Below are 13,666 nucleotides of genomic sequence, written 5' to 3'. Positions count from 1 at the left end.
TCATGGGATCTGATGGTTTTATAAAGGGGAGTTCCCATGAGCACGCTCTCTTGCCTGCTGCCAAGTTAAGATGTCCCTTTGCTTTTCCTTCATCTTCCGCCATGATTGTGAGGCCTCTCCAGCCATGTGGAACTGTGAATCCACTAAACCTTTCCTTTATAAATTATCCAGTCTCCAGTATGTCTTTATTAGCAGCATGAGAACAGACTAATACACACATAACAGAAGTAATCTAGTTCAGAAAGCCCCAATGACTAAAAAGATAAAGTTACCTTGTATCAAGAGATGGCCAGTTCTATTCCAGGCTGGAGCAAGTCTAGCCATGAATGAATATGAAAGGCAGTTCTGAAGAATTACAGGAATTACTCTTTGTGGAGCCTCCATCTAAAAATATTAAATGGCAAAATATTGGCCAATTTAGAACAATTGCTATGTATGTATATACTTATAGGAAATGACTGCCCATTTAGATCACCACCCAACAAACTCGGGTATTCTAGGTAAAACTTATAGCCATTGCTAGAGCTAATCCCATCTGGTTCTAAAGTTAAAGAAGTGTTAAAATATATTCACTTCAAAACCACTACTATTGTCATGCTATCATGGCCAAATACTACCTGCTTACCCTGGCCAGTAAGTCTAAATCTTGGGAGTTCTGTGCTAAAACCCTTGATCTTTACTTTGTATTCTGCTCCACAAAGAGAAATCCAAACAAGGACAAACTTGTAATAGTTCTCATTATTGTTCATTCTGTTCCTGGACCAAACTAAACATCGGGCTGCTATTTTTTGCAGCCCAATAACGAGATGCAAATGAACTGGGGAGGAAGAGAGTTTTTATTTTCTGCAACTGGTTACAGGGAGAAGGCCTGGAAATTATTGCCAGACCAACTCAAAATTACAAAGTTTTCCAGAGCTTATATACCTTCTAAGCTATATGTCTATGTGTAAGTGTGCATTTATCTAAAGACATAAGTGATTAACTTCTTTTAATCTATAACTAAGGTCTGAGTCCTGAAGACCTTCTTCTGGAGCCTCATTAAGTTTACTTAATCTAAATGGGTCTAGGTGCTGAAGTGATTACCCTTATCTTGTCTCCTGCTAAATCATAAAGGTTTGGGGAGTTCCTTTAGACCCCAATAAACTTGTTTGTGGAGGCCTGGGGAGTTTCTTCAGACTCACAATAAAACTTGTTTAATCCTAAAAGGGGCTGGTTAAGAATTCCTTCGTTATGTTGTCATGCTTCAAGGCCCAGGAAAAGCCTAGGCAAAACTCTTGGTGGGCTCTTTGTTACATTCCAGCCTTTGTATAAGGGCATGGGCTCAATTAGCTTTTAATGTTTAACCTTGCTACTCAGTCAGTGCTGGGACAGTTGTAATGGAGGCCTGAGTTAGTGAGACCTTGCCTGCCACAACTGTAGAAAACAATACATACTTACATGGGCACATGCAACCAAGAGAATATCTCTATTTGTATAATACAAAATTAATTTTAAAAATTAAGATTTTCACTTACAATTAAGACCAGTAAGTAATAGGAACCAGATTTATCCTCCCACTTGAAATGCCTAAAACACCAGGCAAGTTATATGAAATAACGGTTCACAACATATCGGACATCAGGCAACAAAGAAAAGTTATCCCCAAAAGATGGGAAATAAACAAGATTAGCCCTAGGATTTCCCCAGCTTCTTGATGATAGAGGGTTTCTAGGCTGCAGTACAGAGCAGGGGAACCTAGGAACGGGCCAGAAGTCTCCCTGAATTGAGGAGACAGAGCTGAGAGTCTACGAAGCTAGAGTTTTCAGTACAAAGTATGGGAGCTGCACAGAAAGCAAACTCTGGAGGTCAACAGAGAGTCTCTTTTGAGTAATCAGCTGAGTATGGATTAGCATACTCAGGAAGCTACCCAAGGCTGGAGAAAGAGCCAAGGCTGTTTGGTATATAAACATCCTTGAAAATACAGTCCAGAAAAAATTGCTGGCTTTGCCTCTGTGAAAAAGGACATGCAGAAGCATGAGAAAGCCGAGGAAAATTGTCTCCCAATATTATCCATCTCTAATTTTTGTACCATTTTGACTTCTGGTGAATGTTTCCAGGACATAACTGAATAATCTGTTGGCAGAGGATGGAACCAAATTTCTTCAGTTTGTCTCATACAAAATTTAATTAAGGACTATCATTAGGACTCCATAATGCTGACCTCAAACATGGCCCCAGGGGCCCAGACCCAAACAGCTGAACAAATCCCATAAACCACCAGGGTCTTCCTCAGAGAGCCAGGTGGATTTCTCTCAATTTCTGTATTGACTTTCTCTATGGCCCAAGGAATTAATCCAGATACAGCAAAATCTATCAGCACAGACTCAGCCTCGGCATGCAAAGAGGAAGTATGGGGCAATTCTGTCATTCATAACCATCCTGGTTGGTGACCTGGATGCCTTGCAGTGCAAAGATGGTGTGAGTTATCACTTCAGCTAAAGTCAAGGACAAATTCTCCACCACCTTTTCTATGTAAGTCACTCTCATTGCAGGGAAAACTGCTTTCAGGATGTGCATGAACAATGGATTGTTATCTCTCTAAGAAGCTCCTCCAAAATAACCAAGGGCAGCCTCATTTTGGAAAGTTTGCGGCAATTGTCTAAGGGCTACGAACAGAACTTCAAGGAGGAACAGACAAATTCATAATTACAGGTAAAGACTTCAATACTGCTCTCTTAATAACTGATACAAGTGAACAGAACATAAGTGAGAATATAGCAGACTTAAAAACACTATCAACCAATGTGACCCAATAAACATTTACAGAATACTTGATGACACATTTATAGAATACTCATTCTTCTCAAATGGACAAGGAACATTTACTAAGATAGACTATATTCTGGAGCATAAAATAATCTCAATTAATTTAAAAAGATTCAAGTTATAAAGAACGTATTCTCTAACAACAATTACATTGGAAATCAATAGCAAAAAGATCCCTGGAAAATCCTCAAATATTTGGAAACTACATAACACACTTCAGAATAACCCATAGATCAAAAAAGAAATCAAACAGGAATTAGAATGTGTTTTTTAACTGAAGAAAATCAAAACAAAACGTGTTTAGGAAGAAATGTATAGCATGAACGTGTTTAGGAAGAAATGTCTCTATATTACAAAACAAAGAAATTCTCAAATCAATGACCTCAGCTTCCACAATAAGAAACTAGAAAAATAAGACCTATAAGATTACCAAAGGCAGAGACTTTATCTGGTTCACAGCTTTATCTCCAGAATCAAGTAGAGTGCTTGACATATTACAGATGTTCAATAAATATCTGCTGATTATGATTATGTGAAAAGTATTCATATAAAGAAAAACTGAGCATAACCATAAAGGCTCAATGAGGGTAGAAAAACAAGTGATACTGAAAGAAAGTTTGTGAATAATAAAGAATTCAGGGTTGGAAAGTCTAGTGAAGGTAACAAAAATTTAGTTTATAGGAATAGAAACTGAGATACATGGAAAAAGGATAAGAGTGTAAACAGAAAAACCTTAAACATTTTGGAGATGTGACACCTTGTACTGATGAGGTCACAGGTGTGAATTAACAAGGTGGAAGAAAAATATAGGACAAAGCATTTTTATTATTGTATAAGGACTATGGGTGATATTTTCTTAATTTTTCATTTTTTCTTATAAAGTACACATAAAAATGATGATGCTTAGTATAAATGTTGCTTTATTAAATCAGTACAGTAAGTCTTCATTTAATGTCATTGATAAGTTCTTACAAACCATGACTTTAAGCAACGACATATAACAAAACCAATTTTGTTATATTGGTTTTGGCTATTGCTAAAACTATAGGCTGATATAAATAAAAGTTCCTATGGCATAGTTCTGGTCACCAAAAATCACTAAGCTTTTAAATAAAGACCAAAAACACTTGTAATATTAACATTGAAATAAATGTAAGCTATACATACATTTAAGACAGATTAATAAAAACAAGTAAGAATTATTTACCCAATTTCTGGTGAATCAGTGAATGGCAGTGGTAGTAGCGGCAGTGGGTAAAATCAAGGAATAAATGTTTGCAAAGCGAAAATTGTAAGGAGCACCTCCTACTACCACACAGTTCAAAACAGTCACAAATATGACAGGCTCCCTGAGTGCTTTTGTACTGCATCATTTACTGTAGTGCATCTGTATGATTATTGTATACTTTACGAACATTTATTTTATAATTTGTATTCATGCAGCAATTTATTCATTTATTTTCCAACTAGCTTATTCTAGTTCAGAGTGGTGGGTGGCCAGAGCCTATCCTGGCAGCTCCAGGTGCAAGGTGGGCACCAGCCCTGGACAGGACTCCATTCCATTGCAGGGCAAACACATCATACCCACACTTACTCAGCCTGGGACACTTTATACATGCCAATTCACTTAATGTGTGAATATTTGGGATGTGGGAGGAACCTGGAGTATCAAAAGAAAACCCATTCAGACAAGGGGAGAAGGTGCAAACCACACAGATAGTGGCCTTGGCTGGGAACTGAATTATTTTCCTTTCTCATTAATGTTATATTGAAACAATGTTTAACAAAATACTTAAGGATCTGCTATACTAAAATGTTACCTATTCTTAGGCCTTAATAAATAATAGAATATGGTAGAGATTGCTTAAAGACCCAAGTCCTAGTTCTAGGTGAATGACATACTGTAAATCTGGTTTTCATAGCTAGCTTGTAAATGGCCTTTCAAGATAACCAGAATCCTTAGATGACCAAAGACTTGTCTCAGCAAAAAGATGTAAACATATTCTTTCCTCATTGCTCCTGAATAATACTGTTTTCCCACAGATTGTAACTGATGGCCGGAACCAGCTTTCAGGTCATTCAAAGATTTCTCAGGGAACTGGAAAGCGTTACTGACATTTTACTTCCCTAGGACCTAAAGGCAACATCTCATTTTAAAGATGACTAGAAACCTCATTATTCCAAACTCTACTAGACTTAGGAACAGAGGCCAGCAATAACAGCTGGATGGGCTTCTGGGATAACCAATGACACAGTGTCTCAGAGTTACATGCAGAGGCATGAAAGGAGCTCTAGTTAAGGCTCCATGACTCAATTAACTGAGACACAGAGAGGTCTCAGTAAATGAATACTAACCACTGTATTCATCTCTCTCTTTGTGAAGATCCAGAAGCTCATCATCATGTAGAATACAATCTATAATGTTTTATTTCTCTACATATTAGCTATATAATGTGGACAATAATCTCATCTCTCTGGGTTTATCTGTGAAAATGAGGAGATTCACTTATTTGAAGATGTATATGGCAAATAAGATTATGCCACACAAAATGCCTGAAATAAAGCATCCAACAAAAAAGCCTCTTCTCCTCTTTCTGCACTAATTGTGAACATAATAATTGTTAGAAAAAATTTGTTGGGTTCTTTCATATGCATAACAATGGTCTATGAGAAAGATACTCCAGTTTTTGTTTGTTGACAAAAGGAGTGGAACATATAATCACTATAAACAACATATGGTATTAATATCATTTTTTAACACTTACCTTAGCTCCATATTTTTCAACATAGGCATTCAGTTTTCTTGCTTTATAAAATGGTATCTGTAACAAAAATCCACATTTATAAAAAGGACTTAACATAAATATATAATTAAATAATGCAATAAAGAAAGATTTTAAGCATTATTCTGCAGAGGGCAAAGAATCAGGCCATCATCCAATTAGGGTTTGTGCCTTGGAGAAGAAGTGATGATCATTCTCTCCCTGAATTGGAATCTGTGGGCACATTTTCAAAGTGAGGAAAGCCTTTCTAGGAGTGAAATGACCCCAGTATCCATATAAAGGAAAAGGTCAATAAATTTTGTATAATAAATATTTAACACCTTTCTTCATATAGAATTCTTAAGCATGAATAAGGAAAATGGACATAAATGGAAGATCATGTTCAAAGGCCTAAGTGCTCCAACTCATTAATAAAAGGAATACAAATTAAAAGAAAATATTATTTGTAACCTAACAGACTGACAACTATTTAAAGGCATGAATATCTACAGTGTTCGTGAGGGTGTGGAAAAACAGGTTTTCTCCCAGACTATTTGTTAACATGCAATCTAGCAAAAAGCTTTTCAGACAGCAATTTAGCAGTATCTATATTATAGTTTAAAGTGTATTACAAGCTACCTCTAAAAATGTAACCAACAAACTATCAGACAAATAAAAGTGATACAATTTCAATGATGCTTTCTGAAACACTGTAACAGCACAGACTCAGATGTGCGCTGTAAAGTATTAAGTAAATTACTATACATCCATACAATGAAATATTTCACAGCCTTAAAAATGAGGAAGATGTGTGTACTGACATGGAAAGACATCCAGGAAAGGTTGTTAAAGGGGAAATGAATGGCAAGTTTCAAAATAGTATGTATGTAATCCCATTTTCTACTTTTAAACATCAACTTTTTTTTTTTTTTACAAAATACCTTTGTAAGAAAGCAATACATTTTTTAAAAACAGCTACTTTCCTCTTATCGCCCTTGCTTAAATTCACATATTTGAAACTACTGGTACTCTAAAATAATGTCCTTGTTCCATAAAGATGTTTAGGTAGAAAAAGATATGAATAAGATATTAATTTACTTGTTCACCAACAGCTTGCCTTTTAAAAAAACTATATTAAGAATAAGAAAATATGGCTGGGCACGGTGGCTCAAGCCTGTAATCTAAGCACTTGCAGAGCTCAGGAGTTCGAGACCAGCCTGGGAAACACGTGGAAACCCGTTCTCTACACAAAATACAAAACATTAGCTGCGCATGTTGGCATGCACCTGTAGTCCTAGCTACTCGAGAGGCTGATGCAGGAGGATTGCTTGAGCCTGGGAACTGGAAGTAGCAGTGAGTCGAGATGGAGCCACTGCACTCCAGCCTGGTCAAGAGAGCCATACCCTGTCTCAAAAAAAGGAAGGAAGGGAGGGAGAGAGGGAGGCAGGGAGGGAAAATACGAGATGGACATATAACCAAGACCTAGGAGAAAAATAAAAGAACTAAACTTTTAGATGATTTATCAGCATTGTCAATAAATGCTGATTTCACTGGATTCTGGGAATTAAAATATCAGAAAAACAGAATTTCCAGAAAGATTTTTGATAAAAATCTCAGGATAATATGATTTTTAGGAAGGTTTTTGGCACTTCACTATAATTCAGGGTTACATACAGAATTGGGAAATATGTTTCTAATACTAATTTCAAAATTTTAAGTGTAAAAATTTTTTTAAATAAAATGTTCCATTAGAAGAAATGTTGATCCAAGTTCTTCAAAAACAATTGGAGATTTGTTGAAATGAGAAACTTTTTCCTTTTAGTCTAAAGAATAAAATATAATAAAATGTATCAAGCCCATGCTATCTTAAAAATTATACTGTAGCATGTTTTATTCATTAATAGTCTTTATCTTAGCATTTATAATGAGAAAAATAAATGTTAAATTAGAACCACAAAAATGGATTTTAAACATCAGGCATTTCAATATTAGTTTGTTAATAATCCAATTAACCTGTAACACATTGTGATTAATCAATTAATCCTCATAAACATCTTAACTTTAGCTATAATACCTAAATTATTATTTATCAATATTGTTCTCAACTAGTAATAACATTTCACAAAATATTAAAATACTAACCGCCATAACCACCCAAATTTGGTTTAATATTCCAGACACAGGTGATGTAAGAATATCTTGATGCAAAAACAGCAATTGCCTGTGGAGATGAAATATATTACAAAGTGGACTGGTATGGTTTGGTTCTGTGTCCCCACCCAAATCTCATGTTGAATTATAATCCCCAGTGTTGGCAGAGGGACCTGGTGGGAAGTGATTGGATCGTGGGGGCGGATTTCCCCCCTGTTGCTCTAGTGATAGTGAGTTCTCATTAGATCTTGTTTAAAAGTGTGTAGCACTTCCTCCCCCCACCTCTCTCTCTCTTGCTGCCATTAGAAGAAGGTGCTTGCTTCCCCTTCACCCTTCTGACATGATTTTAAGTTTCCTGAGGCCTCCAATCATGCTTCCTGTTAAGCTCGCGGAACTGTGAGTCAATTAAACCTCTTTTCTTCATAAATTATCCAGTCTTAGGTAATTCTTTACAGCAATGTGAAAACAGACTAATATACTCACTATCCATTTTTACTTTATTGGAACACTTTAAACCTTTGCTTAGCTAAAATGTTAAGTTTCTCCTAGGCAACAATTGTGTTAGAGACTCTCTCCCCACACTTAGCATAGCACCTTGAACAGTGTAAGTGTAGGTACTCAGGCAATATTTGACTTAAGAGAATTAGGAAGTTTTAGATACTAATGCTAACTTGAGAACTTGTCCCTGCATCTGAATTTCCCAACCTCTTTCATCTGTGAACCTAAATTCATCTTTTAGAACTCAATTTTTGCCCTATATACTTGAAGAAATCTACACACAGTGAAGAATCTGTCTCCTTTAACTCCTATTTCTTCCATTTTTCCTTTAAAATAAAAAAAAGGTGGTGGGCAGGGGGCACCAGAGGCAAGAGTCTAAAGATTCACCTATCAATGAAGTTACCAACCACTGAAACATTTAGAACTACTGACTAAATCCTTTTCCTTCAGAAAGGAAATTCTTCCCCAGCCAGAAAGAACTGGGTAGTGGTTTCAACAGCCAAATGAACTTAAAACAAACATCATCAGAATCAAATTACCATTATTTCATTTCAAGGTTCAAGGGAAAGATAGGAAAAACACAAAAAGAATACAACTGGAAATCTGAAAATATTCAACATTACTAATCATCAAAGAAACAAAATAACCATTAGGATGTGTATGGGGTTACCTTAAAAAGCAACATGGGCCAATCTGTTTCTGGCAGCTTCATATTTGTTGGAACCAAGGTATATCAGGTACTTGCCTTGGCAAGGCCTGCCATTACCTGACACAGCCAAATGCTAATAGAGAGAGCAGAGCTCTCTCTATTCAAGACTCTCTGTCAATTACCGGGAGGGTGAGTTAAGATAACCCCACCCTGTGGGCATGGCTGCCTTCAATTTGAGGACAAGCAGAAGAAAAACCTCACTTTAGGTTTTCTACCTATTTTAGTATTTCCAAAAGGAGTCAGAGATTAAGTCCTTAACAGGTATCAAATTATACTTTAGCAGGAAGGGTACAGGCTCCCTGATGCCCTTGGGTGGGAAAATATGCAATGGAGAGAAGAAAAACTTTGTAAATAAGACAAAAATGAAGGACACCCCAAAAGTGGCTTCCTTATTTCTTGCCTCTGGGTATCTTCTAGTTGTTTGTTCTTCTCTAAGCAATTCATTTAAATATAGAATCTTCTCATGTATTCTATGCCTCCAACAATTTAAAGGAGGGTCCTCAGTAATCATGGAATTATACTTTAGGTTTCCTCTAAGCTGTTTTTATTTTTTATTTTTTTGAGACAGAGTCTCACTCTGTTGCCCAGGCTAGAGTGCAGTGGCACGGTCTTGGCTCACTGCAACCTCTACCTCCCGGGTTCAAGCGATTCTCCTGCCTCAGCCTCCTGAGTAGCTGGGATTACAGGTGCCTGCCGCCATGACCAGCTAATTTGTTTTATTTTTAGTAGAGATGGGGTTTCACCATGTTGGCCAGGCTGGTGTCGAACTCCTGACTTCGTGATCTGCCCACCTCAGCCTCCCAAAGTGCTGGAATTACAGGCGTGCGCCACCATGCCTGGCCCTCTTAAGCTGTTTTTCAACGACTATGTGGGATCAGATATTTTGAGACAGATCCTAGAGAAATACTCCTCAGTGTCTCATACTGACTTGAGAATTAAGAAACTACTAATCTAAGATGTTTATGGGATCTCTAAGTGCCCCACCTACTGGAAATACCTACTGGAAAACAGTAGGTATTCCATAAATATTGATTAATTAGGACCTCTAAGTTTCTGGGAGCCTGAATTTAATTCATGAATGTCTGTGGAGATTTTAAACTTTTAAAAAGCACATAAGAGGTCACAGATATAAAAACTCAACAGTGAGATAATTCTATTGCAAGTATTTTAAATCCCTCCTTAAATATAATCCAATATGCCTGATCAAAACAAAATCTGACTTCCTTTATTTTAAAATTATAAACACAAATTGAGTGAATGAGTATTTTGCTTTATAGAAAATTCCTCTAAAACAACTTTTATAGGTCTTAAAGTTTTAAAAGTGTTAGTTATAAGATGTATTTTTTACCTGCACATCTTCATTTGTATAGTCCTAATCTCAGTATCTGCCACCTTATTACTCAGTATTATTCTGACAGCACAGAGTTTGTTTAAATCTGGAAGTGTGATGAAGAACAGAGACTGCTGCCTAGAATCATTCATACTTTCCTGACTGAGTGTCTCAGCAATCAGGCCTTTAAAAATAAACAGCAAAAAAAGGTAGTAAATTATCTCACCGATAGAGTTCCAATACCAAGTCAGCACACAATATTTGACATTGTTTTAGAATAGGATGATACAAACAAGTTAGTTTGCAAACTTCAGCAGTTAAGTATCACTGCCATTTACCTTTAAGGTCTTCTAATGATTTTTTAGGATTTTTGGTACAAGTTTTACTAAGATATAGTTCACATAACATAAAATTCACCCATTTAATGTGTACAATTCACTGTTTTTTACCGTATTCAGAGTTGTGCAACCATCACTGCAGTAAATTTTAGAATATTTTCATCATTCCTTTTTCTATAACAATAACTATTTTTTAAAAGTCAAAATGTATAGCAAAGTATTTTGTTGTTTCAGATTTTTCTGTAAAGCACTTCAAGGTTGAGGAATATATTATTTTTCATTGTACACGAAAGAAAATGTTTACTGAAGTCTCTAAATTGTTACCTAGTTTTTGTTTCCACTAAATTATCCAGCTTTCAAATTCTATTGGAGGCACAGTTTACAGTTGATAATTCATAAGGTACACCTTTGAGGTCTACATTACATTTTACTACAGTAACAAAAACTGGAATATAAAAGTAAAGCAACCCAGTGAAGCTTCAGTACACTAACATGCACAAATACATCAGGGAAAAGTAAGCTGGACTCTAGTACTTTCAACTTTTCAACATCAACATTTTTTTTTTTTTTTTTTTTTAAGAAAGAATAACATACTGGCCCGGGAATGTGCAGTGTGACCAGCCTTCTGATCACAGTACTGAAATGAATTTGTGGTGTCATCTGAGGAATGCTGGCAATGCCCTTTGGCTCCAACACATCTCCCTCACTCTAGCATCACAGTGTTTGAAATTCTCATCACTAGAGAACCACTTGGTTCTTTTAAAAATAGAAGTACTCTTACAAAGGTTAACACAAATTCACACGAGGTGTTGATGAATTAAGATGATTCCCGGTATCATTGAAAATAAAAATATTCCCTTTCTGATTTGACGTTTTGAAAAGTTAAAAAAAAAAAAAAGTACAAAGTTCCAAGGTAAACACCGCTGACTTCACAATTTTAATTCTCTTCACCTGAAGGTTTTTAGTAGAGAGCATCAATAATGATCAAGGTAAAATATATGGCAAAGGCTGATTAAGGCTTAGGCCCAGGACAAATACATATTTTAAAGAAAATAGGTCAAAGACATGGGTGAAAGTTTGCGATCTGTTACTTTCATTTCTAACGCACATTTCCCACTAAAATTACTTTCTTTTTTTCTCAAGACCGAGCTTCGCTTGGTCGCCCAGGCTGGAGTGCAGTGGCTCGATCTAGGCTCATCGCAACCTCCGCTTCCCAGGTTCAAGCGATTCTCGTGCTTCAGCCTCCCAAGTAGCTGGGATTACAGATGTGTAACACCACGCCCACCTAATTTTTGTATTTTAGTAGAAATGGGATTTAGCCATGTTGGCCAGGCTGGTCTCAAACTCCTGGGCTCAAGCAATCCACCCACTTCCGCCTCCCAAAGTGCTGGGATTACAGGCGTGAGCCACTGCGCCCGGCCTAAAATTACTTTCTCTCTAATTTTTCCTCTAAATTACAGTAGGAATCTAAATTCCAGGTCACCAAAAAATTTCTGGGTGCAAGTCCTCCCGTTTTGCCAATCTTCAAATACTCACGGATTGCAACACTGTATGTAAACAAGAGTGATCTGTTCAGGGATAAGCATGAATTTATTAGAGTTATTACTATTGTTTAATTTTGTGAGTTCCTACTTGGCAAAACTTGCAGATTCAAAAAGAATGTTGTTTTCTTTGGCTAGGCTGTAAACTATATTGTGAAGCTCAAAACGTGGGCCAAGCCTGATGATCTACGGATGCGCTATTAACATCCTGTCCAGGGAGTCACCCCACTACGTTTCTGTCCCAGGATTTCCTCTTTGTTCCCAATCCCCAGCAGGGCAAGGAACAAGTGCTAGGAGCAGGCAACAGGAACCTACACAATTCTACACGTGAGGGAGGACTCAGAGAACCCCAAATGACCAAAACTCTGGGAGCGCCCAGCTCGTGCAGTGCTGTGCGTGAAGCCTCGGGACCGCAGCTACGAGGGACCCTTCCTAAAAATCAGCCTGGGGGGCGGGGTTCAGGGCGGCCCCAGACCCGGCTTCCCGCTGCCCCCAGGCGAGCGCCCACCCCGCTTCCGGCCTGGCTTCTGTGAGAACAGTAACGGACGTGAGTGGAAACGAATCTAAGGTCTTTGTTCGGCTAAATCCATTTTAAAAGGTGATTCTATAAATTTCCAATATAATGCCCGAAAAGTTGGGACTCATGGGTCTTTGCAGATGAATACATTTTTTTTCCTGATCCAAACCAACGTCCTCAGGGCGCCGGCGCCAGCACCGGGATCCTGCCCTCAGAAAGGCCCTGACCTGCTCCTCCGCAACCGCGGGGAAGAGAATCAGGAAAATGGTCTTACAAACTGGAAAAGCAACGCTTCCAACGCCCACGGCCTCCTGCACTGCAGATGCGCCAGGCTTCTCCTCAGGAGGAGGAAAGGGCGGGTGGGCGGCAGGGCCTCCAGCGGTCTCCCTCGCTTCCGCTCTGCCTCCTTCAAGCAGCTGCCCCCCAGGCCAGGCCTCCTGGTCTCTGCGGGGCGTCGACTGAGAGCCCGCGCGCCTCAGCTCCCTCCTCGCGGCCCTCGAGAGACGCTCCCGGCTCCCGGCTTGCCCGTTGTGCCCTGCCTTCGTCGGAGTGTCCCCTCGTGCCCTCCTCACGGCCCTCAGGAGCCAATCCCAGTATCTCCCGTGCTCTCCCAGCGTTCCCTGCGCTCTCCCAGCATGCCCTGCGCTCTCCCAGCATGCCCTGCAAGCCTTGCGCTCCTGGCACGCAATGCAGGTCAACTTTTCCCGCCAAGGCAGGAACCGACCAAAGCCGGTCATGGATGACCCAGTGAATCCCTGAGAGATTCTCTCAGCCCAAGCTGGTGTGGGTGGGGCTGGGACACAAGGTTCTGGCCGCCCTCGAAGGCGGGAAAGCTGGATCAGCGCAACACGTCCAACTGGGAGCTCCGGCGCTGAAGCCCCGGCTAACTGCGGGCTGCACAGGGGCTGCCCAGCCTCTTGCCTCGGCATGTTTCTCCTTAGATTCTCATGCCCGAATTTACAGCTTCTGCAGTTCCTTTAGTGGTGGGAATCTCCATGACTGGAACATTTCATGC

The 13,666-nt window shown here is 38.8% G+C and overlaps 1 protein-coding gene across 1 annotated transcript in view; it reads right to left on the bottom strand.

Moving 5' to 3' along the window:
* The window catches only part of C17H18orf63 (chromosome 17 C18orf63 homolog), a 43,782-nt gene extending 30,614 nt beyond the window's left edge, over positions 1 to 13,168 (bottom strand). Inside the window, exons 1-5 of the mRNA XM_054461404.2 lie at positions 12,926 to 13,168; positions 10,274 to 10,439; positions 7,710 to 7,788; positions 5,571 to 5,627; positions 273 to 384 (exon numbers count right to left, since the gene is read on the bottom strand). Coding sequence (XP_054317379.1) covers positions 273 to 384; positions 5,571 to 5,627; positions 7,710 to 7,788; positions 10,274 to 10,407 — 382 coding nt within the window. The 5' untranslated portion in view covers positions 10,408 to 10,439; positions 12,926 to 13,168. The remainder of the gene's footprint in view (positions 1 to 272; positions 385 to 5,570; positions 5,628 to 7,709; positions 7,789 to 10,273; positions 10,440 to 12,925) is intronic.
* Between the last annotated feature and the right edge of the window lie 498 nt (positions 13,169 to 13,666).

This window comes from Pongo pygmaeus, chromosome 17, assembly GCF_028885625.2.
Source record: "Pongo pygmaeus isolate AG05252 chromosome 17, NHGRI_mPonPyg2-v2.0_pri, whole genome shotgun sequence".
NCBI classification, from domain to species: Eukaryota; Metazoa; Chordata; class Mammalia; order Primates; family Hominidae; genus Pongo; species Pongo pygmaeus.
The sequence above is the reverse complement of the archived record's forward strand: the minus strand, read 5'-3'. Positions and strand labels throughout refer to the sequence as shown.